General features: G+C 39.4%; 1 protein-coding gene across 6 annotated transcripts in view; it reads left to right on the top strand.

The window, feature by feature from the left end:
* ctnnd2a (catenin (cadherin-associated protein), delta 2a) overlaps nt 1-26,414 on the top strand; it is a 223,506-nt gene that overhangs the window by 78,471 nt on the left and 118,621 nt on the right. For all 6 annotated transcript variants that reach the window (XR_011039039.1, XM_068343824.1, XM_068343822.1 and 3 more), the window contains exon 3: nt 2,885-2,997. Coding sequence is in view for 5 of the 6 variants with exons in the window: in XM_068343824.1 (XP_068199925.1) it covers nt 2,885-2,997 (113 nt within the window). In the remaining variant the exon portion in view is untranslated. The remainder of the gene's footprint in view (nt 1-2,884; nt 2,998-26,414) is intronic.

The raw sequence follows: 26,414 nt of genomic DNA, 5'->3' as shown, positions 1-26,414 counted from the left end.
TTTAAAGGAATGCATGCAGTCTGACTGAAAAGCACTTCTCACCGAGCATTTGAATTTTGTAAGTTTTGTATTCTCAAGAAAGCTTCACAAGTGATACCTGATGATTTGAAGCAAACCCAGAATGTTGCTACAAATAAGACTAGTTTGTGTGAAGAACAACACCAGATTATATGTGAATAAGCTGTCAGCTGCTTAACACTTCAGTATTATAATGCCATGCTTGGATTTTACAACTGTCAAGTATGATATTTAATTTCAAGTCCATAATATATTAATTAATTCATCCTTTTTGTCTGTAAGTTGTTATTTGATTTACACATGCAATGCAGAATGTAATGTAAGAAGACAAACGTTACATAAGACAGAGCACAATAACATATCTGACATGCTTATGAATGAAGAGCTGATCAATTTGCCACTCAAAATTTTTTGGAGCTTTTTTAACAGTTGGGGTGGCACTGTTGTAAAGTGGGTAGCGCTGTTGCCTCACAGCAAGACAGTTCTGGGTTCAAGTCTTATCTGTATGGAGTTTGTATGTTCTTCCTGTGTCAGCGTCGGTTTTCTCTGGGTTCTCTTGCTTCCTCCCACCTCCAAAAACTTGTAATTTAGGTGGATTGATCATGTCAAATTGCCTGTAGGTGTGAGTGTGTCAGTGGCTCTTTGTCGTTCATGTGGCTCTGCGGTGCACTGGTGACTCATCAAAATGTGCCCTGCCTCTAGGTAGTCCTATGGGATAGGCTTCAGTAACCTCTGTGACCTACAAAGCAGAAAAAAAAAAGCTGCTGTAGACAAGATGATTAGTGTCAACTTATCTACAAGAAAATGGATGGACCAAAGGAACCTGACTGCTTAGTGCGATAAAGGGTATATTGTCACTTTTTGCTTTATTTTCATTCTATAACTGCCCAGAGGGTAAAAGTACAGTGGGGGGAAATAATTATGATCTCTTCAGCTAAATTTATTTGTACTGGTTTGCCACTGAAATGGTATTGCTTAGTGATTTTTTTTTAGTTTTAATGCCTCCTATTTTTTTTTGTTTGTTTAGTAAAGACAGCCCCCCCCCTTCAATTTGAACACAAAGCTTATAAAATAGTGACAGCGGGGTGCTTTTCTTTGTTTCTCTCCTTTAAATAAGAGCCTTTGTTGAAGCTTTGTGAACCTGGCCCAGGTGTTAAAATCCCTGGGCTAAAATTAAAATAAATTTTCTGCCAGTAATCAGTAGTTTGTGTTCTGCCCTCACATTAAGTCCATTTTACAGTATAGGTGCTCATTTCAAAGTGTAGATAGATAGATAGATAGATAGATAGATAGATAGATAGATAGATAGATAGATAGATAGATAGATAGATAGATAGATAGATACATACATACATACATACATACATACATACATACATACATACATACATACATACATACATACATACATACATACATACATACATACATACAGACATACATACTTTATTAATCCCGGAGGAAGGTACTTCGAATTGATCAGTCCAATATACAGGTAGGCATTAGTGCCTATAAAGACAATGATATCCAAAAAGTGAAGAGTCCAAAATGCAGACAACAAGCTTGGTACACAATAATAAAAAAATTAAAGTGGCTATTACAAAACATGAATAGGTAAAATCCAAGAGACAGGCAATGGTAAATCTAAGAGACACAACACAAGAAATATAAAGAAGAAAGGTTTGAAGGAATGATCAACAGACAACAAAGAAAACACACTAAACAGTTAAGTGCAATGAGGGAGAGTATAAGGATACACAGGTGATATCAGTCAGTTACAATGGAGGGAAAATGAATATGAAGAGTTAAGGTGAAGAGAGGAGAAGGGTAAATTAACTTAAGTCACAAATTTGTGATTCGTAAAAAGAGGAAACAACAAAATGAACTGACAACTACAATGTCAAAGCTATATTTTTTAATTAATTACTAAAATATAATTAATTAACTTGTGTTTTTCATTTACTATTGGACAGTGCAGTAAGTGCCTTCAAATTCTCTCTGTATGACTTTTAAAGTACATCTTTGTGTAACCAAACCATAGAAAACCTGTGAAACACAAATACATTTCATGAAGGAGTTCCCTGAACAGACAAATTCACAGTTTGTAACCCAGTTTCTGGTGAAGTGCCAGCCTTCCCACGCCCTAAGCAGACACAATTTAAGGCTTTTTCGACACCCACATTTAGAATTGTTGCCATAAGTCACCCTCTCGTGCCTGAACTCACCTGTCAATCACGTTCATGTTAATGATAACACTTCATTTTAACTGCTGCAGAGCTGTCTTTCTGCCCTAAGCTGTTTCCATGACGTGTGGCTGACAGTGCTTCACTTCACATGTGACAAGTAGGCTGTAGTTAAAGAAAATTCACTCATATTGAAACGTAGGTGGCTTTAAAGGTGACAGTTACCCATTAGAAATAATATTTATGGTTCTAATACCCCACTATTCTCTGGATAGATTGTATAATGATAACTTTAGTGGTACATTGCGCCCGTGTTACTTGTGGTTAATGCATTCCAGGAACCAAATGCGAATGACAAATTCTGCGATATAACGACAAACTATTTATCTAATTATTTGCGGTCATTTAAATGTTTATGAACTCTCCCCATACTGATATTACACCACCTTCTATCTGTATTTTTTTTTTCTCCGACTCTTTTTGACTGTTTAAAGCACTTTTGTGTCTCAAGGAAGTCTGAGACTCATGGAACGTAGCGCACTTCCGGATGCCATCAGCCAACAGAATGGTATCACGTGATGCGCGAATGCGCACTGTATTTCCAAACTGTCGTAGAGAAGAGCTTCCCTGCTAACCTCCCTTACTCTGTCGGTCTCTGTCTAACACTTTCTGAATCTCTCCAGGAACTTCAGTTTGAACGCCTGACCAGAGAACTTGAGGCTGAGCGCCAGATCGTTGCCACACAGCTGGAGAGATGCAAGCTGGGATCAGAGGCAGGCAGCATGAGCAGCATCAGGTAACCTTACTTCATTCGTTGTTGGGCAAAAACGCGATTGTGTGTCTCTGAACATGGCCAGGTAAAAAATTCATTGTTTGTACAACTTTAGGAGGTCATAATTCCCTGCCTTTATCAGGCATATACAAGAGATTGTCTGAGGGTGTGGGTTCTCCCACAAGTGTATGTTAGAGCATGATTGAGCAGGTTGTAGACTCTTCAAGACACATATGCTGACTGCACCATTATATATTTTCATCACATGTTGACACACACACACATGCACGTACATGGACACACACTGCATTATACACTATTCATCCATCCATCCATCCATCCATCCATCCATCCATCCATCCATCCATTCATCCATCCATCTTAAACCGCTTATCCGGGGCCGGGTTGCGAGGGCAACAGTCCCAGGAGGGATGCCCATACTTCCCTCTCCCCAGACATCTCCTCTAGCTACTCAGGGGGGATCCCGCGGTGTTCCCAGACCGCTGAGAGACAAAGTCCCTCCAGCCTGTCCTAGGTCTTCCTCGAGGTCTCCTCCTGGTAGGACCCCAAGACCCCAAGATACTTAAACTCCTCCACTTGAGGCAAGGACTCTCCAACGACCTGAAGAGGGCACACCACCCTTTTCCGGCCTCAGATTTAGAGGTGCTGATCCTCATCCCACTCGTGTCACACTGCACGCTGCAAACCACCCCAGTGCACGCTGAAGGTCCAGGTCTGAAGAGGCCAACAGGACAACATTGTCTGCAAAAAGCAGAGATGAAATCCTTTGGTCCCCAAAACGACTCCCTCCGGATCCTGGCTGCGCCTAGAAATTCTGTCCATAAATATTATGAACAGAACCGGTGATAGAGGGCAACCCTGGCAGAGTCCAACGTGCACCTGGAACAGGTCTGACTTACTGCCAGCAATGCAAACCAAGCTCTGGCTTCGGTCATACAGGAACCGGACAGCCCTCAGCAAAGTTCCCTGGACCCCGTACTCCCGAAGCACTCCCCATAAGATACCACGAGGGACACGATTGAATGCCTTCTCCAGATCCACAAAACACATGTGGACTGGTTGGGCAAACTCCCATGAACCCTCGAGCACTCGATGGAGAGTGTAGAGCTGGTCCAGTGTTCCACTACCGGGACGAAAACTGCATTGTTCCTCTTGAATCTGCGGTGCAACTATCGATCTAATCGTCCTCTTCAGCACCCTGGAACAGACTTTCCCCAGAAGGCTGAGGAGTGTGATCCCCTATAGTTGGAACACATCCTCCGGTCTCCCTTTTTGAAAAGAGGTTAGGGTTGGGGTTAGGGTTAGGGTTAGGGTTAGCATCAGGGTTAGGGTTAGCATCAGCAAAATGCATCTTCATTTTTTGTGCTTTACCATAAACCTTTTGCCACTATGAACCACTCTGTTCACAACATTGGCACTGCCATCTGCCTAGTGCAGAGAAAACTGGGATTCATCTGTAAAGAAAGCCCTTCTCTGACTTGCCAGACACCATTGAAGATGAGCATGTGCCCATTGAATGTGGTTGTGATGGAGCGCTGACGACGATGAGCCTGCTGGAAATCTTCTCTGAGATCATGTCTGACAACTGAAGTTCTTAGAATTGAAGCCAGCTTATGGTGAAGAATGCCAACACGCCAGTGTTACCGTCCCACAAAACTGGCAAAATGTATTGCCTTATGTTGTTTGATTAAACTGCACATTTTTATTGTGATCATTCCAATGCAGATGTGTAATCACCAAGTTCAGGAGGCATCTTCATCTGCTCCACCTCTAAGGTTAATGGATTATTTTGAACAAAGGCAACATGCTTTTAGTTTTGTAAACAGTTTTGAAGAGAGTAATTTCATATATAGACAATGCCTAACATTTATGTTTTTGGTGAGTATTTCTGGGGACATATTGCTTTCGAGACTTTTTGCTTTGGAAGAGAGAACCGGATTAGCATTACACTAGCTTCTTCTTCTTTTCCTTTCGGCTTTTCCCTTCAGGGGTCGCCACAGCGAATCAATTGCCTCCATCTAACCCTGTCTTCTGAATCCTCTTCTCTCACACCAACTACCTTCATGTCCTCTTTCACTAGCATTACACTAGCTAAACACTATTTATTATAATACAACATTGACCATCTTAGCTAAAGGGCAGAAACACTTAAAATGTAATCTTGTTTACAGTTTATACATCTGACCTTGTTAGTGCTAAATAGTTTGCAGATGAGGGAAAGAGAGCTCTTATCAGAAAGAGGGAGTAGAGATGAAGATGTAGGGACGAGAGATGTATGCCGATAGCATGTTAATATTTGTATTCATGATAACAGCTCAAACCTTGAACCAAATATCTACTCCTCATCTTCTTCACTACTGCCCCCTCACATTCTGTCTTTACGTCCTAGAAAATAAAATGCCTGAGTTAAAGTAAAGTTTGGTGGAAAGTTGGAATTGTTGGGATGTTTGTGCTTGATTTTTGATTTTTGTGAAGTCAAAGAGTCAGTTTCAAATGAATTCAGCATCCCTCTGACTCCCTCAGGCTGCTTATTGCACAAGTACACAACCCTGAGGGGAGCAGGCAGGAACGCAGAGCGCATTGGAAAACAAATCTTCTGAACTTCCAATTCATTCTGTTTTTGTCATGAAAGTTTAAAGCTTTTCTTCCTGGGTTTGTATTGAAGTTCAATTATATGTTAATGCACCTTGATGGTGAGCTAAAATTAACTGAGAACCAACATCAAGGACATAGTAAATATGTATTGTAGCTAAACTAATAGAAGTTATGTAGTAACTGTTGTGCATTGTCTTTGCAGCTATGGCGTGAACCAGTCTGCCTTCAAAAATTACGTTAAGAAGCATCCAAATAAACTCAGCGACCCACACTTTGCTGTATTTATTTCACTCACAGTATTTCAATGAGGCTTTTTTGTTTTTACACAAAGCTTAAACTAAAATAAGTTAAATTTCTGTTTAGTTAAATAAATTTAGTGCAAAGACACCAGATAACACATCTCCACACTTACATTTATAATTTCAAGTTTTAGCCTGATATCAATCCACCATAAGCAGCATGGAATGTGGAGCAAACGCATGGCCTATGTCTGAACTTCAAAACCAACACAATTCAGTGTATCAATCAAGGAAAGTTTTTAGTGTATCCCAAAACCTTGATAAAAAACATATGACCTACAACTTTCTCATAGTTTATAAGTATCTTCATGTGAAGTCTTCGTGTCCTCAGTGCACGTTAAACACTTAGTAATGCAGGTCAAAGTCCCATGTCTTTCAACACTTTTCAGTGGTTTTATCTCCTATTGAGCATCTATTTAGGCACATTTGCTTCATGCTTGTGAGGATGTCTGAATCTAGTGAATCTATCTGCATCGCAGTACCGTGTCTGCTGTCAAGTCTTCTGTCTCACAGTTGCATCGTCTTATGATTATCACATCAGATACGGAGGATTGGCTTAGCTAAGCTTTTGTCTGCTGACAGCTCACTGTGTGCCGATGATTCCACGGTCCTTTTGTGCACTCAAATTTGTCAATGCGTGTCAACCAAAACGTGTGATGTGCTTTTGTCTTCTTTTTTGCTCTAAAACAGACAGCTCACCTTTGTATTTGGCCTTTTTTTGTCTATTTATTTTTTATTCAATTTTGATTGACATTACCCTTTATGCAGATTGCAATGTCAACCCCTGTTTTTTTTCTGCAAGTTTCAATCCTAAATATAGATATTAGCCACCACAACTTAACTGTAAAGGAACAGGGAGAGTCTGATGCTATTCAGAGTGACAGCATTAACCTTTCCAATGGTTTCCACCATCACCACCATTTTCTTCCACCTCATCATGGTCTCAGTGACAGGCAGCAGTTAAATATAGCATTTAGTGGCTGACTCTGAGTGAATTTGTTATAATAAAACACAGGTAAAAAATGAAGGAATGAGGATAAGTTACATGGATTAGGACATAAAATGAGACACCAGAGTCCTTTACTATACTCCAAAGAGCTTTGTTTTGACATTTCACAAAAGAAAAAAAGCACTCTTATCACGTGCTTCTGAACTTATGTTTCTTCTTTCATGACAGCCTATATTCTTTTAGACAAGCTTCCCTGTGGGCTTAAAGCTGAAGCAACCATATTAATAAAGCAGAGGGTCCATTCATCTGTTAGAAGCTTAGAAGCTTGTCAGTGTGAAAACTACCTACTACTCACAAGTAATGTGTGTGTGTGTGTGTGTGTGTGTGTGTGTGTGTGTGTGTGTGTGTGTGTGTGTGTGTGTGTGTGTGTGTGTGTGTGTGTGTGTGTGTGTGTGTGTGTGTGTGTGTGTGTGTGTGTGTGTGTGTGTGGTGTGTTTGTGTGTGTGTGTGTGTGTGTGTGTGTGTGTGTGTGTGTGTTTGCATGCTTTGACTGTGTATTTCGTATTTATCCTCTCTTTGTGTTTGTATTACACATGCTCTGAGCAAGTCCTATGTTTGCATCCGTGTATGTAGACTGTATGTGTGTTTGTGTGTGCCTGCATGTCCTGACTTGTGTTCCGCTCAATAAAGCAATTCAGGCATCTCCATGGACTCTTCCTCAGCAGTGAGGGCCCTAAAAAAATGCCCTTGACTGCAGTGCTGAAACCCAGGGCATTACTGACTAACATCTGTTCACACTGTGAAACGTTGGCATGAAACACACTCTTCACAGGATGCAAACACTCTTGTGCACGGACACGCTTACACACAAACACAGACTCCATGCCGAGACTAATTTGTCATTTTTCTAACATTAGTGTGAAGTGGCAACCAGTGGGATACATTGGCTACTGCTGTCTTTTCCATCTGACTGTGAAACTCTAACCTTCGGTGCTCTCTTAAATGATTAAACAACTAATGTATATGTCAGTCAGTCAGTCATCTTCAGATTACCACCGCTATATCCGCCGCAGCTGGTCACGGGGAGCCGGAGCCTATCTCGGCGGCATAGACACTCCAGGCACGATGCCAGTGCACCGCTGAGCCACACACAAAGACATACAACCATGCACACACACACTTATTCCTATGGGCAATTTTGGACGGCCAATCAACCTGAAGCTCTAAAGCTTTTGGAGGTGGGAGGAAGCCGGAGCACCCGGACAGAACACGGGGAGAGCATGCGAACTCCGCACAGAGCGGGACTCGAACCCCGGTCCGCCGTGTTGTGAGGCGGCAGCGGTAACCACTGCGCCTAATGTATGTGTGTATATATTATATATTTGTATAAAAATTTACACAGTGCGCCCCCATTGTTTGCAGTTAATGTGTTCCAGAAACCATACGCGATTAACCATTTCCGTGATACATTGAAAAACTATTTTATTATTTATGGTAATTTAAACGTTTATGACCTTCCCCATGCTGATATTAAACCACTTTCTATCTGTGTTATCTTTTCCCACACTCTTATTGACAGTTTAAAGCACTTTTGTGTCTCACATAAGTCCGAGACTCATGAGACGTAGCGCACTTCCGGATGCCGACAGCCAATAGAATGCGCGTATGGTATCACGTGACTGCCTACCAAAACTCCGCGATGAGGTGAAGTTGCGAGCGTTGATGTGCGAATGCGCGAGGTCACATTTTATGTATAAAGTGTCTCCAAAAATAGAGTTTGATGTCATATAGAAAATTATAATATTCATCATACATAGATCAAATTGATTTCAGTGCTAAAATTGGCTGTGGCGTGATGGATCATAAGCAGACTAAGGCTACTACGGCATCATCTCTTCCATTTCAAACTGTTGTAGCAAAACATTTGTTCTAAGCTTTATTAACCACCCTCTCACATCTGTTAATCTCTAAAATTGAAATATAAAATGTTCATAAAACTTGCGGGATTGATAATGCAGTAATTGTGGGAAGCGGACAAGCAGATTGCTGAATATATTCCAGACATCCCTCACCAGCGGTTCAGGAGCCATCTGAGATATAAGGCGGATATGTCTCCTGACAGATTCAGATCATTAGAGTTCCCTAGGCTTTTGTCTGCCTTTCTGTGACCTTTCCGTGCATTCTTGAACACATTATTGGTGCATTAAAGCACTGCCTGTGAACTTTTGAGGAATAATGTGAAGTTGCTGTTAAGCTAATCGTGACTCAGGGCAGTAGATTATCAAAGCTATATATGAGAAACCTCATAAGCTTATGGATTCACTGGCTAAATATAATTATGTTGTCATATTCTACTGACTAAAACCAAACACAGTACCAGCTCAATGCCTCGTGGCTAATATTATTGAGTATACATGCAAATATGATGTGATAGATGACAGCATGTATATATTACATTAGGTCATAAATCAGTCATGCACTGGAACAACTAGTAAGACATAGACTGAGTGCAGTCGTTCATAAGCTACACCATTAAAGAAAAAAGATGGTCTCATGCAAAACTCAATTATAATTCTGGAATTATTTTAAAGCAGAAAGGTCATGTCAGATGAGAAGCCACCCCTCGTTGGTATGCAGATGACAGGCGAGACAAATGTGACCTCTGAATGAATGTTTTGTTTTGCCTAATGGAATTGTTAGCGTTTAACGGAGAGTGATGGGGTATCGATGCTGGGGGCGGCGAAATGCAACGCAGAAATATTGAGGGGAAGAGAGAAAGAGAGGAGAGGAGGAAAGAAGAAGACATAGATGGTTAATAAATAGCTTTCATTACTCAGTGGCAGCAGCAGAATGCAATAGTTGATTTGTTATTTAAATAATTCTTTCCTTGTGTCTCCTCTATCTTTGGCTTATTACTGTTTAATTGTTCCTCATGTTTGTTTTTATCTCTCCAAACATCGTTCTATTCTTTTAGTTTCTCCGTAGTTGTTCTGCTTATAAATTGAAATCTTCGTACTCTGATTTAACATGTATTTAACATGTACTATGTTGTAAATCTATCTTCATTTTTTTTGGTACTTGTACTTAACTTACATAATTTCAATGTTTCCAACTTTATATTTCCACTCCACCACATTTTTTTCTTCAGAAGTTTAATATAAAAGTTATTTAAATGATGACATGACATCATCATCATCAGATGACATCAGCACCAATGTACTAAAAGCAAAACATATTTCATCATTCATTCATTAGTTCATTTTCACAAGCGCTTCATCTGCTGACGTGGGTCACGGGGAGCTGGAGCCTATCCTAGCTGGCTTAGGGCGTGAGGCCCGGGAACAGTCATTATAAAAAAGAATCCTCTTGACTTGAAGAAAGTTTCTTGAAGACGTTTCACCTCTCATCCAAGAGGCTTCTTCAGTTCTTATACAGTATATATATATATAAATATATAAATGTAATTACTTGGATAAATGTACTTTAACCTGCACTTTTCAATAGATTTATTGTCAGAAGATTATTTATGGTGTGTTTAATATCAGGTATCAGACTTTAATAGAAGTAGTTTATTTTCTGTACTTTGCGTGCAGTACTTGTTACAGAATTGAGCTGTATATAATGTGTTCCTGCATTATGTTGAAGCAGTCCTTGTACACATGTTTATACAGTATGTGTTAGATAACCCTTCTCGATGAGCTCGGTTGACCAGACATTCCTTTGGGCTGTGTCACTTATGTATCCTGCTGTTGTGTAGTCATGGTACTCAGGGGTTGATGCTTATAGATTATGTGTGTTTTGTAAACAAACAGATCCTAGCCGCGGGTGTCAGAATTTCTATTTATCTACTGCTGCTGATGCAGCTTAATGTAGCTTTCGCAACTCTGAATTGCTGTACAAAGAGAGGGAATTACTACTTCTTTCCTCTTCTAGTATCAAGTAGTGATGGAAGCTCTCACCAAAACACAAAATGCTACCAAGACATTGCATATTATTATGCGCCACCACAAAATGGGCCAGGGGAATATTGGAATCAAGTTTATCCGTCCATCTGTGATACTTCAGTGGCTACAAGTTTTCTTGTAATTTAAATTTTCAAAATGATATTTTCTCTGTAGCCATTTCTGGACAATGTCTTGAATGAGTTTGAAAAGCACTTTTGAAGGAACAATTTTGGCCCTTGATTGATATTGCTGGATATGCTGCATTTGTGCCTCCAGCAGGTGCAAATTTTCTTGACATTTTTCTACTTGAATGAGTAAAAGGTTTTATGTGGTCACCAATGACAACTGCCCTGAATAAGTTTGAAAACAATTCATGCATTTCCTTGCAAAAAAGTTAAATGAAAATAAGAAACTACAGTCACCTTCCAACATGATTGTAATCATGTCAAAAAAACGTAGTTCTCTAATCAACTGATACACGCACACATTCCTCTCACCATTTCAGTAGTGCCGCTACAGTCTAGAAGACAGATAGACAGCAAGAAGAAGACAGATAGCTACTCAGTTTAAGTGTTCTTTATGTGAACATGAGCTGCTTCCATCTTGACATTTTCATTTTACACATCTGTCATCATAACTCACTCTACTTCATTCATACAACTTCCTTTTAACATAAATCTACACATTACAAACAAGCATGACGGGGTGGAGTATGTTGATGACTGTCTTCTCCTTTATACGATAAGATGCATCGTGAAGAAAGGAGAATCCAATTTTTTCATTGCACATAGTACATCAAATATTAATGATAGTCAATTGAATTTAGTTAAAAAAAATAAAAAATACAAACCTAGATACAAAATGTGTGTGTGTGTGTGTGTGTGTGTGTGTGTGTGTCTGTGTGTGTGTGTGTGTGTGTGTGTCTGTGTGTGTGTATTGGCTCTCTCTCACACACACGCACACACACACACACACACACACACACACACACACACACACACACACACACACACACACACACACACCAGCTCGCAAAGGACTATTTATTCTAATCAAGCTGTGACATTTAGTTCCACACCAGCAGGGACCGGTGTAACTCTCTGTGCTGCGTGTACGAACACACCCAGACGCATGCCCACATTTCCTCACCACGGGCCCCAGGCTTTTCTCAGGAGCAAACACACAAATCTGCACTTCTAAATTTGTCTGACCCTAAGGAGCAGACATTCACACCCCTGTTTTGGGCTCTTTTTTTTTTTTCTTCACATTTCATAGTTGTTCGCAGCAATAAAGACAACCCAAAACCTTGCAGAAATGCAACAACATTTAGAAAAATGTCCCATGCTTTTCTGCCATTGTATTGTTGTACTGTGTTTTTTCAGGGTTGTTTTCTGCACTCTGTTCTGTTCTGTTCTGTTCTGTTCTGGTCTGGTCTGTTCTGTTCTGTTCTCTTTGTTCTCTTAATATTTAATGACCTCATAAAAGAGTGGCTTATATTAAAATGCACTTTACTAGTGAGACTCATTGATTTTATTATTTAGTCAATGCTACTAATTTTGACCTTTTTTATAATTTTTTTATTTTGCATTATTGGATCACATTAATTTTAAAAATATTTACATACAGATATCACTGAATTCTGTTTTGTGTTGGACTCAATTTATTGTCGTCCATCACAGGCAGACAGCTTTCAGATATTATACACTTATCATTTAACTCCTTTCTCTGTCCACTTGTTCTGTTCCTGACTACTCTCCTGTTTTTGCCACAGCTAAAATACTATCCAATTACATTCCTTTATCTCACTATATCCCACTCTTGTCTCCTGCACTGGGTGATAATAGGGGGATCCATCACACCATTAGCTTCAGGCGGTTTTATAAGCTCAGCAAAATGCTGCATAGAGAGAACTCAAATTATAGGCTGCTGCATTACACCTTAAAATATGCCTTGTGTTCAGGCCTGTGTATGTGAGTATGTGTGTGTCTTTGTGAGTGATGATGAGACCGCAAGTCATGCACCCCCTTAATGACTGATGATGCATTTCCAAGAGGAGAGGAGAAAAATGGTGGCAGGTGGTGACATCTCTCACACCGCTGTCATCCCCTCTTGCTGTCTTTCTGTCGGCCTCTCTGTAGTGTTTCATCCCTCCCTCTAACTGTCTGTCTTCATTCTTAAATTATGTCCCAGCTTTTTTCATTTTTAGCGGGTACATATTTTGCCTCACCTGTCACATGTCAATGTGTATGGTGACACCCATCTTCTGTGTTTGGGTTCTCCTGGAATGATTTGATAGCACTGGATAGCTGCTAGCAATGTTTAAAAAATGGTGAGCTAAAGGGCATGCAAGCCTAATGCAGAAGGAAGCCAGAGGTCAGAGTGAGTGGAGAGCGGACAGAGATTTAGGGATTTAAAGATTTATTGTTGTTCAGGGACACAGAAGTACAGCTGATGTATACCAAATATACTCACAGCTTAAAACCTGCTTGTCCATGCGATGCCTCTCCTGAACAGTGGCCAGAACAGTGGATGTTGTTGCTGAACGTTTAGTTTTAAAAAGAAATCGGCTTAAACATGAAAACCTACACGCTGCTGCTTGCCTTTGCACTTTCATTTTATTTTAAGGGTGTCCTGCGTGACTTTTAAAGGTTCTTTCCCCTGTGGACATGCCGTCACCTGAACTCATTTATTCTCTCATTTTCATATGAGAGGAAAATAAATTCAGCAAAGCAAACAAAATAAAAATAAAAACTGTTTTTATTGTGCTGGACAATGTGTATTTAACTTGCAGAGAAATATACCGCAAGGTGACAACTAGTATACCTGATCATCACTGCTTGTACCTAAAATATGAGTATAAATGCTTCTTGGTGGCAAAAACTAATGAATTTCAATTTTTTTCTTGTTTCTCCTCTCATTTTTCCAGTTGCAATAACGTTTTATACATGCTGTATAGATGCATATAACGTACATACTGTACAGTATATTGCTGTGATTTAAGAATAAAATATATTTAGTACCTTAGCTAATTCATCCATCTGTGTAATCATTGTGACTGCATTGTGACACTCACTACATGTGTGTGAAGTTCTTATAGTCTATGAAGGTAAGAGGATTTAATGTTTATTACAGGCATCTGTCCATCTAACCTCAGTATTCATATTTGCCTCTGACATCCCTTTAGATTAAAAATGGCTTACCTTGATGTATTTATTGAAGCCTATCAAGTATTAAGCCAATATATAGTCAGTCAAAAGCTGCATATTTTCAAAGTATTTTTCTGATCAAAGTTTTATTTTCTCGCCAATATTTAACCACGTTTTCTTTAAAGTGAACAAGTTAGTTCAAATAATGTCCCTATCCCTGTCATTTCTGTTGTGGATGTCAAGACATTTTTACTCCTCTAGTTGTCCGCAGCTGGTGACTCCATGTCAGTGGCAAGGAGATGGAGGCCTGCAGGGCCAGCAACACCCTGTGTGTGTGTGTGTGTGTGTGTGTGTGTGTGTGTGTGTGTGTGTGTGTGTGTGTGTGTGTGTGTGTGTGTGTGTGTGTGTGTGTACGTGCGTGCGTGCGTGCGTGTGTGTGTGTCTCCTCATGCTGAGGGGAATCAGGGTGTTTGGTTCATTAACCATGCAAATGTATGCTTATCTTCCCCCAACACCAGATAGTGGTGAAAATAGATAAGAACCAACCAAACCAATGCCAGAGAAGGCAGACAGAGAGAAAAACAGCATGATAGAAAGAAACTGGGAGAGAAACATGAAAACAAAACATGGAGTGAGACAGATAATAAAAAGAAACGGCAAGAAAGAGACCGATTCCAAAAATGAGGTGTGGAGAGAGAGAACAGAGGAAAGAGAGAGTTTGAGTCATAAGAGGGAGAAGAGAAATGACTTATTAACAAATGCAGCAGAAGGTAATGTCTCCCCAGGGCTGAAATAATAGAACACCTGATGGCTGTTTGGACACGTGTGTTATCTGTTCTCTTTGTTTTCGACATCATTAGCCATAGCCCCCTCCCATGATAATATTGTGATCAGTGGTGAGCTCTTCTGTTTGTTTGTCCTGTCACTCATCCATCACTTATTCATCAGACAACCCCGATAACATTGGAGCAAAATATGGAAATATAATGCCCCTTTTTGGCATTTCCTAAATTACACTGATTGCTTCAATTCCAGGTCAAGGCAGGTTGTTTAGTAGGCGACCGATCGGCTGTGAGAGACACTTAATCTTTTTGTTTCTTTATATGTTTATTATTGCCTTGTTTTTTAAAGAAACTTTTCTTTCCCTCGTCAGCTCCATATTGTGTGTTAGTGAATGCAATTATTAGACACAGTTATGTAGGATTGTGGTGTCTGCTTCACCATCAGTTCCACAGAGATGGCTGAGCACTTTTAACATGCAGGATACACAAGAAGACAAGACAATGTTTTCAAACTCTGTCACTTTGAGAAGACAAGATCAGCTGAAATGTAACAGGGATTCTAAACTATGATGCTTTGCATTTGCAATACACATGTTAGTAACATCAGATGTACAGCAGATGTTACTCGATTATACTTCATGCCTGTTTTGGTTTGCTCAACAACTATTTGGTGTGCAGAGCCACTCACCTGAAGAGCCTTGTTCTCTCATTGTTTTCTACAATATAAACACTTCATTGCAGTCACAATTGTTGTGCGTGTGTTGATGCTGTGATTAGGATTGGAGAAAACCCCCCCCACACCTACAGTTTATTGGTTTGCATAAGCTTAATCAACCATTATTTTTACATGCACTGGATATATTTAAAACCAATGCTACAGGTAAAGTTCTGATTGTACAGGGATAACAAGTGAAAGAGACAAAAGAAAGAGTTGACATCAGAGACGGGGAGTTATCTACTTTGTAAAGATTTACAAAGAGGGCCAGACATAATCCCCTTGGAAAATGCTAAGAAAAAGACAAGCTGCAATCAAAAAGAACTATTTCTTTTTATTTCTCCCAGTAAATGTGCACGAGTTTCCACAACATGTATGCCTTAGCATTCCTGACTACTGATAAAGTTTTTGTCTTCTTACCAATGTCCTCAAAAGAGTTAGTGCCGGAGGCCCTCTGTCCTCTTGAGGCATGAAACCCTGAGGCCAAAGGAATCAATGCCTGCAGCAGTATAAGCAGAAGATTTAATAGCGGAAGCATTGCAGGTGATAGTTTGTGTGTGTTTGTGTCAGGCACAGGTACTTTTGGTGGGTATTTAAATGCACTGTTCTGTGCCCAGTCTTTTCTTTTTTCTTTTCTTTCTTTATTTCACAAACTGAAACACTCCACTTTCACTTTTTGATCCCCAGAAGTACTTTGTCATTAATATGTACCGACAGTATGAAGAGGACAGAAATTGACAGGAAAGTGTTCAGTCTCTCAGCCTTTATTCTGCATCACTACCTCTGCTGCCTACATGAATACCGAAGCCATCAGCAGTTTGAAAGCAAACAAAAAGACACTGCAAATGACTGGCTAGACTCATTCATTGATGCATAATGCAATGCATGTATAATACTGAGCCATGCTGCTGCACAAAGAATCATATTCTCACAAAGACTTCACAGAGGATTTAGATTAGCAGAATAAAGCCAGCACATTTATTTCCTGTGGGCCAGGGGTTGGATGCGGGGGGCAAAGTCCCCCCAAGAGCCATTACCAGATGCTGTGATTACACTTTTCATTGTGACTTTTATCACCTGCACTGGATCCTCCCAAATCGATTTTTATTTGCATTGTAACCCAATGAGTCAGATGGTACGCCAGGTGGCGAGAGTCATTCCATGATTTAAAACTGACATAATCTAGATGAACTTCTGTGACTCATAGTCTGCAGATTTCAGTATATGAGCATTGAAAAAGTTGGAGGGTTAGAGTTTAAGCTCAAGATAATATTGTAATTTTATAAAACTTTTTAAAATTTTTTTACATATTGGTCTGATCCCCGAAGGGAAATTAAGAGCACACTTTAGTTAGTAAATAAGGCAAATGCATGCATCCATATTAGTTTGTACAGGCCCCTGTAGCACACGCACACACAAACAAGGGAACCTGTACGGGAATCGAACCGCCGATCTTAGGAACATTGGACAACCCTCTCTACTGCCGCCCCCTTCTTCTTAACTGTAAGTGTAGATTGTTTTCAAATTTTGGATGGCGCTTTATCAGGCATGGGCAAACTACGGCCCATAGGACTTGTTTGACTTTGATGTTCTCGCAAAAATAGGAGACCAGCAGTACCGTTTCCACTAAAATTATATGTGAGTAAAACGACTGTCATGAAAAAAAAATGTAATTGTGAAATACTTTTTACAACAAGCCCAGCATAAGAAAGCTTTGCTGCCTGTTAAAGGCCAAGACCTTTATATAATGGTTTTTACATGTCATTTGCAGTAGTACAAATAATCACTTCATCCACCTGCTCCTCACCTGGACTGCCTGTATATGTTTAGAAGTCATCCAGCAGCCCACCACTAGATAGATAGATACTGTAGCTTGATTGCTTGATAGATAGATAGATAGATAGATAGATAGATAGATAGATAGATAGATAGATAGATAGTTACTTAGTTAGTCTGTTAAATAGCCAGCTAGCATTTACACATTGCAACATGGCAACCATTAACAGATTCTATATTAACATTCATGATCACATGCATTACAATTGTCATTATTCCAGATAAAACATACTGTGCTGGATACTGTGCAAGTCCTTAAAATGACCTATACTGGTGCTAAATGTAGGTTTGATGTATTTTCCCAGGTTTACGCTTCCCTTGATAATTTCTTTTCAAACCTATTTCACTCTCTAAAGACAGAAGAACAGCAGTAAAGAAAAAGACTGTCTAAAATTATGATTAATTTTCAGTCAGGTGAGATTAAAAAAAATCCTTGCGCTATTACACATTGCAAGGATGTATGACAGCTTTAAAGATGAAAAACTATTGCTTTTCAATAAACTTTGATCAATAAATGAACAGGTGTTTTGTGTCTTTTTCAGAAGCACTCTGAAAAGTGGATAGTTTTACTCCTTCCACATGCACGTACAATGATATTTCCTGTTTAATAACATTATGAGGAATGTACTTCTCCGTGTACACTTGCAATGCAGATAATGTATTGTCTTCAGGTAACCCTGCAATTACTCCATTTTTTTGTATTGTTCTCCTCACTGCCTAAATCAACAAAACACATTGATAATATTCAGGATTTATTGAGGATGCTGTCTGGAATAAAACCATAGAAGTATAATTATTCCTTATTTGAAGTTGTATTACAGCACATTGTATAATTAATGATCTCGCCATGGAAATATGGGCCGTATACTTAACCCAAATGAAACAAAGTAATATAATAAAGGGAGGTAGGTTTTTCTGCCATCAGCGTCTGGTAGAGGAAGCAGTGGGTTGGATATTTACTTGCAGTCTTTGTTATAAGTGTGTATATTTGTTGGTAATTTTTTATTTGTTTCTCTTCCTTCTCTCTGTATTTCTTCTGCAAACAGACACAAAAGAAATACTGTACAAGAAAGTCTGAATTCTTTTTGATTTTACATTTGTAAGATAGCATACTAATATTTTTAAATTGTGTAAAGTAAATTCAGGCTTTCTGCAAGAATGAAAGAGACACATTCTTCAAAGTTGGTTATGCAAATAACTAACTTTCAATATGTATAGAGACAGAGATGGTAAAGTCAAGGTAGCTGCAGTCTGGTGATATATGGTGGTAGTCGGAAAAACCAGATTCCCTCTTAGAAGTTAATTAAAACTTAATACTCAGGGTCCCTCTACCTGTCACGTCACATTGTTCCCATCAATCAGTTGTACATTTACATTCACATATTCTGTACTCTGCTTACAGAATTCTCACACTGCATCTATGTATTCATATAGAATAATTGAACAGCCTCATTGTCTTACACATCTACACACACACACACACACACACACACACACACACACACACACACACACACACACACACACACACACACACACACACACACACACACACTTTATTATGTGTGTAATAGAGCATGTACATCATTCATTTTTGCTCTAAAGAGGGCATGTCAACTGCCTGTGGAACATTAGCTGTCTATAGTATTAATTACAGAAGAGAAATGTGAACCAGATGAGTGATAGGCCCAGCGAGGCATTAGAATACAGTACATGACCACATTATTATTTTCAGACATAACTTCACTGACTAATGTGTGAATGGGTTGAATGAGAATCATTCAAAGAAAATGATTAAATGTATCCCAGGAGCTTGCTATTGTGAAGAGGACAACGCGTTTCCATGCAGCTTCTTTAATTGCAAATAAACGGTCAAATGAGGGAATAAATTAACCACAAGTGTAGTTTTTGAAATAGAAATTTTACTGATAATAAATAACTAGGAAGCAAAAATAAAGAGGTATCTTGTAGATTTATTAGATCTTAATAAGGGAATTTGTACCATGTAAATGGCTACAGCCTCACCTGCAGAGTATTACTTATTTTACAGTTTCTTTACAGTTATTACAACTTCATTACCACTTTCTTGTAAATACCAAGTCATTAATTTTTACTACTTGTTTTTCATTTTAAAATCTTGTATTGCATACTTTTGTTTCACTTTCCTATGAAATCAAAAATTGCAGCTTGTATGATTAATTGGACAGAATACTGTTCATTATTAGAAAATCACGTCAAATTTTCACAGCAAACTACATGTGCCTCTTCTATAAGACATTTGAGTACAGCACTTGTAGTGAAGTTGTATACTTTTTGTGTGTCCGCAGGAGTGTTATGTTCTAGCCACACATGAAGTGCTCTTACCTGAATCATGCTTATCGACACGATGTAGCTCGAGCCATTATGTCAGTCAGCATCAACAGTTCCTGTGTAGTGTGTGTGTGTGTGTGTGTGTGTGTGTGTGTGTGTGTGTGTGTGTGTGTGTGTGTGTGTGTGTGTGTGTGTGTGTGTGTGGGTGTTTGAAGCCACAGGTATTGGTAATTTTTCTCATGGGGGCCTCAAAGAGAGAGACAATGTAAGGCAAATAACCTCTCCCCCCATGTACATCTCCCTCTCTCTCTCTCTCTTTCTCTGTCACACACACACACACATGCATGCGCACACAAACACACACATGCATGCGCACACACACACACACACACAGACACACACACACACACACACACACACACACACACACACACACTAATAGATCCCTCCATTGGAGTGGAAGCTACTGGGAGTGACTCAGTGACTTCCTCTAAATCATTGGTTGGATTATCCTCGAGGGTATGAGTGATTTAGACCGTCGGCTTCTCCAACCGAAACTCTGAGATGCCCTATCCACCCATGAAATCATACTACCGTCCTTGAGTGTGAGTCTGTGTGTGTGTGTGTGTGTGTGTGTGTGTGTGTGTGTGTGTGTGTGTGTGTGTGTGTGTGTGTGTGAGAGTGTGTGTGTGTGTGTCATACAAACATATACATAAAGCATCGTGGGCCTTCAGAAGCTGCAGGAGATACAATTTATTTTGCAGTCAAAGACAAGACAAAGACAGCATGATGCTGGCTTGTTGTCAAAAAAGAAATATCACTTGGGAAATCACATGTTCACATTCATAAATGGATCCATTTCAAGAACAGGATGTACCTCCTCTCTGAAGAAACAGGTTTTTGTAGATGCATATGGGAGGACAACAGTGTTGTATTGCTTAAATCTAAAAGTTGTTTGACAGGGAAGCTGAAAAAAAGTAATGAAAGTGTTCCATCACTCCATGAGAATGATATGTCAAACAGAAGTGGCAGACATATGGCTTATTTTTCCTCCAAACCAAACCCTTTCATTTGACAAGTTGAAATGTTTGGTACAGCACAGCACAGTATCTAAAGGGAAACATCGAGATATCTGATGAGAAACAAACTCGGCATCAGTCAAAAATTCATGTTTGCTGTTTTCAAAACGTTCTGATTATTCACTGCATGCTGTCCAGACCTCTTAGAGGCAATGACAGGCCTGCATATAGAATAAATCATCGTTGATACCCACTGGATGAGACTAGATTGTTTTTGAAGAAAATAAGCACATTTGACAAAATTATTATTGCTGTTCAGACCAAGTATTTTCAGCCTCTAATCCTCCCATTCCCTAATAGTCCGCCCCATCAGTAATACAGGGACGTGTCTAGCATGCTTATCGGGGTTAACATCACCTAGAATTTTAGTATTAGCTATTTCATCCGCTCTTCTCCATTTTATGTAGAAATGCTCTTATTTTAAAATGCCACTCTACCAAGAGAGGGAGCAGAACCTTCAACAACAAAGCAGTGAAATGGAGAACTAAAAAGTTTTAGTTTCTTGTATTGTTTCGTGACACCTATAGCATAAATAAACACTCACACACCTCAGCACAACGCAGCAGGAAGGCGCCACATTGCTGGATCTTGTGAAGTCAGACCAAACCCGCGTCAAACACACACTCCTACAGGTTTGTATACAGCTGTGGCACAGACAGAGCAAAGGAGAAAGATGTAAAGTAACCTGGAGAATATATATGTGCATGTGTATATAAATATAAAATGCTCTAAAAACAATTGCAATGCGAATTGTTCTTCATATTAAAAGAAAATTTATCATGGTTCATGTCCATCTACCAAATTTCAACATCTGTCTGGATGTTAAAGAATGTTAATGCAACAATCCTGAAAACTTCCTTTTATCCAAACCCAATGCACAATTTAGGGAGTTATTTCTGCCAACAAGCACCTGAAATTACACTCTGGTGTGTTTGACAAATCCTTCTTTGTGAATGATCCTTTATAAGATCACGTCATCGCCTTTTACCGATAAACCTGTTTTGGTGTTTCGTTTGAGTTGTAGCTTGATAACAAGTCAACTTTTATTACAGCATAATATAAAGTGTAACAAAATTTCAATATGCTTGGAATAGAGTTTTCAGTCTTTTGTTAATTAACATGTCATGAGGCCCCCACTGCACCAAGGTGTTGGATGAATATAAATATTAGACCTCTATCTGTGGGGCATACCGTAATACAGGGCACGTACAGTGTCAGGCTGCCCGTCCTTCATGGATTATGCAGTGAATGTTCTGTCATTATCTGTGCCGGTGCAAATTGGTGGTAGCCCACCTGTCGAAATGAATGTAATTGCTTGGTGATTTCAAAACACAGCAGATATTCTTGAGCAAGAATAGTTTAACCAACAGGTGTCACTCACAGCAGAAAACCCAATGAAATGCATGTTCACACACACACACACACACACACACACACACACACACACACACACACACACACACACACACACACACACACACACACACACACACACACACACACACACACTAAGAACTCTCTCTGAAATAATTATAACTGATTAATATTAACTGAATAACAACAACTGAAAAAAAAATATACACAGTACTTCTATAGTTATATTTACATATGTAGAAGCAAACCTCAGGGGTCAATCAAAATAATTGCTAATACAAGCATCAGTAGCATAGAAAACAAGTTTTCTGCAGTTTATGGTGACTTGAATGGCTCAAGCTGCGAGACCGTCAGAACAAATCCTATGCAGATTGATTAATTCTCCTTCTCCTATGGTTACTATGGAGGAATCCCACAAGTGGTAGAAGCTGCAGTAACCATTAACCAGCTTCTGAGGTCAGACATATCCGCCTTCACGTCTGCAACCATTCTCCTTAGAGTGTACAGACATATCTGCCTCCACCACTTCAGGAAAAAAAATGTAGCGTACAGGAAAGGATCACTCTGTCCTGTGAAAAGGTCTCTGCATCCTTATGGCACACTTGGCAACTAGGAATATACTACTGACTGATGGAGCTCTCATGCAGTAGAGTGTTAGCCTCTCCTCCTAGTAATTCAGTCCTCTCAGGCCCCAGAATAAAAGCCTGAGATCCCAAGGAATGGGATTTAAAATAAAGAGTCCCCCAGGCACGGGAGAAGGCGTCTCACAGAACAGAGAACCTCCCCCAGGGCAGCATTGAGGAGGGTTGCAATTATGGCTCTGTTTCTGGAACCATATAATCTGCGGCTGGTTTGGGCTCATGTGAAAAAGGTTCATCTCTTCAACAGGAATAGTGCAAGAGGTTTAAAGGAAGGATTGGGGTGTATTTTCTGTGATTTTAGTGAACAATTCAACAAGACAATTGTCTTCCAGCCCGGAGACTGAATTGTCATTCAGCTGTCGTATCCACAAAAGTTGGAAGTTTGTGTCATAGCAGAATATACTGTTGTCGGGGGCTCACACGTTCTTGTGCATGTGCACACACTTGCACACCCACAGCCATGTTGCTTACTCCACTTCCTGTGCAAAGCATACAAGTGTATTCATGTACCTTAATTGACCAGTTACCTCTGTAGTGATGATAATGGGATGACAACCAACAACATGTAGATACACATCTATGTCAGAGACAGAGCTACAAAAGGGATTGAGTGGTTTTCAAACCAGAGCCACTTCATAAGAGTGAGTTGGCACATTACCTTGTATTTTTCAAAGAATCAGTTGTCACAGGGAACTAGCTGCCTACTAAACCGCTTCAGTTCACAAGCTAGTGGAACTTAAAAGCAATGTTAACAACAAACCTGTCAAACCTGAGTGTCTTCAATCATGTATATGTGAAAAAGTGAAGATATCTACTACAAAAAATGATATCCATCATCAAGCGTTAGTGTTGCAGGTGAAGACTTAATTATTTTCTTTTAGGACTTAAATAGTTATGGAGGTTAGTGTTGAAGTTGCTATAATATAATGCCCCTCTCTCCCTCCCAATGACATCAGCTCCAGGAATCTATAATTAAGAGTGCAGAAATTATATTGAAATACTGTATATTTCTGCCTGCTCAAGCAACCACTGTAACAGATTGATCGGGATAGAAATGTGTTGTTAAATGCTATGATCAGTGTAGGGAGGTATTTGGAGGATTTGAGGAAAACGTTGAATGGTAAGTATATGACTCAGTCTCCAAGCCAAGGGGTCTGCTGGGTTTCTTGGATAGTTACATCCTACCTTAAACAAATCGTAACTCGTTTTCAATTGGTTAACTAAAACCTTCACGTTTCCTAACCTTTTTTAACCCTTTCTATACACATGTCCTTTTTTTTATCTGAAGGCATGTAAATGTATACCTCTGTTTGATAAAAGTCACAGGAAATTTTGACAATAACCCCAGACATCATATTACATCTTTGTGCATCATTTGGTTTATCAGATGGATTCATCCAAAACTTCTCAGAATCTTCATAATCTTGGCAATAAAGATAGCAAAGAACATGTTTTATCCATTTTCCCAAGTGACCAGAAACTACTGAAACATGCTGAAATGTTTCTTTATGAAAATGTAATATTCCAGATTGTTCAACCTTGGCTTAAGTATACACTCTGCCTTTTAAAAACATCAAGTGTACTTGAACTATCTATATTCCTGTGAGAATTACACAGCAAGGGACTTGATTTATAAAACATTGTGTTGTGCGTGTCTGATTTCATTGGCACTGGGAGAGGTCCCTGTCTGTGGACAAAGAAGCTGTTGGTGGTTGAGTGGAGTGGTTAATTCAAAATATATTCTCAACTCAGTTTTATACTAGTTGCTTGAAGAGAGGGACTGTGTTTTGGCATTGGAGGGAGAAAATGCAGTGTGGTGGAATGATGGTGTGCTGATCGAGTGTCTCTGACATCTATCAGCTCTGAGAGTCCGATGCAAACTTTTTCTTCGCTCTCATTCTCTCTCTAATCAAGGACACTTTAACACAGACACACGTTTGAGTCTCTCGCCCTGCTAAATCTCCTGTAGACAGCGCAGTTCTTCCACCTTCTGGTTATCATTCCATTTCCCCATCGTTTTTTTGGTTGTATTACCTGTGTGTCTTTTTTATATGCATAATGCCTGCAGCACATTCTCTGTCTGAATCAGTCAGATTTAGATTCTCCTTGCAGTTCAACCTATCCATTTTCCTCCAGATGAGACAGACGCAATACTGTCGTTTACAGCCGTTTATCTTCCTTGTGGGTCATGGGTCTGCTGGAGCTTATCCCAGCTGACTATGGGCAAGAGGAGGGGTACACCCCAATAAGACACCAGCTCATCACAGACCACGTGAAAGACAGACAAACAGTCGCGCTCACACCTAGACAATTTGGTGTGACCAATTTACCTAAGCTGCAAACTTTTGGAGAGGGAAGGAAGCTGGAGACCCCAAGAGTACCCACACACACACACAGAGAAAGCACCCCATCGCTGCACAGAAAGGTGTTGAAATCCAGGACCTTCTTGCTTTGAGACACGAGCGCAAACCACTGTGCCAACGTGCTGCCCTGCAGTTCAACCAGTCTGCATTTTTATTTAGGACTGGATCTCAAGAGCCACTTCTAAAACTTAAAGAAATAGTTTATTGGATTCCGATAAAAGCATAAATAATGGCATGGGTTTAATGACTTCTATCTACATTTTATTTATATTAAGAATATTACAAACTGATGGATGCAAGTTAGGTGAAAATATTGAAAGAGAAAATCCATAGTCAGTTCATATAATGAAGTCATGTGAGTTGAAGGATGTTTTTTTATATTCGAGTTATCTTTCTTACTGATTTATGAATGTAAACCATAAAGACCTTAATAGTGTTATCCCCACTTTTTAACGTGGTGACAATGACTGCCCTTTGATAGAAAACCAGAAAAGAGTTCCAGAGTTGTATATAATTAAAACTTTTCTGTCAAAGAAAATACTGCCGAGAATAATCTTACTTTGTATTGTGTCAAACAAATTCACAAAAGAAAAGCAGCCACTCTTTCATAACGTTCACCACTGCAAACCCATTGGGGATTAATTAACTCTTTCTCTAAGCCATTGCTTCCCCAACAATGACAGCGTTTCATTAACCTAGTCAGCTGCAAACTCGTTAGCGTTCTGATTTTTGTTTTACTTCAATTGACCTTGACTTACATCAGTTTTACTCCCAGCTGTAGAGAAACTATCAAACAAGTTTAAGACTTACCCTATGGAACAAATCACAAATGGAGAAATGCGGTCATTATTTCAACCAAGTGTCTCGTATTGATTGTTAATCATGTGATGCAGAATTCAGCAGTGAAGAGTAAGTGGGTGTGCAGCTTAAAGGATTAAATCATTGAAAATCATTAGTAATTAAAACAGTTAAAGTGTTTGAAAAAATGTAACAATACTTACATTGCCAGTGTCTTCATTCAAGTGGATTTTCCTGATTTGATTAGGTGATATAATTTCTGCTTTGGTAATTAACTGATCAGACTTTTACTGGGATCACCTGTCTTTAGTGCCGCAGTAGTTAATCACTGTGATTAGCTATTATAAAGTAATTACTTTGCAATGGAAAATGCAGGACACACCACATCGAGAGGGCGAGATAAGCAGAAATCAAGTATCAAGCATGACTGTATGATTATTCCTGAATAAAAGCTGGAACTGGGTGATGGTCATGCTGAAATGCTGAATGCTGATACTAAAAAATGCAACAATAAATCCATCATTCAGCAGAGGGAAAACATAAACATTCTGTAGGTCAATTTTGGTCAGTTTAATTGTTTGTATATGTT

The sequence above is a fragment of the Antennarius striatus genome, chromosome 20, assembly GCF_040054535.1.
Source record: "Antennarius striatus isolate MH-2024 chromosome 20, ASM4005453v1, whole genome shotgun sequence".
NCBI lineage: Eukaryota > Metazoa > Chordata > Actinopteri > Lophiiformes > Antennariidae > Antennarius > Antennarius striatus.
Note: the sequence above shows the minus strand (reverse complement) of the source record. Positions and strands in the feature narration are given on the sequence as shown.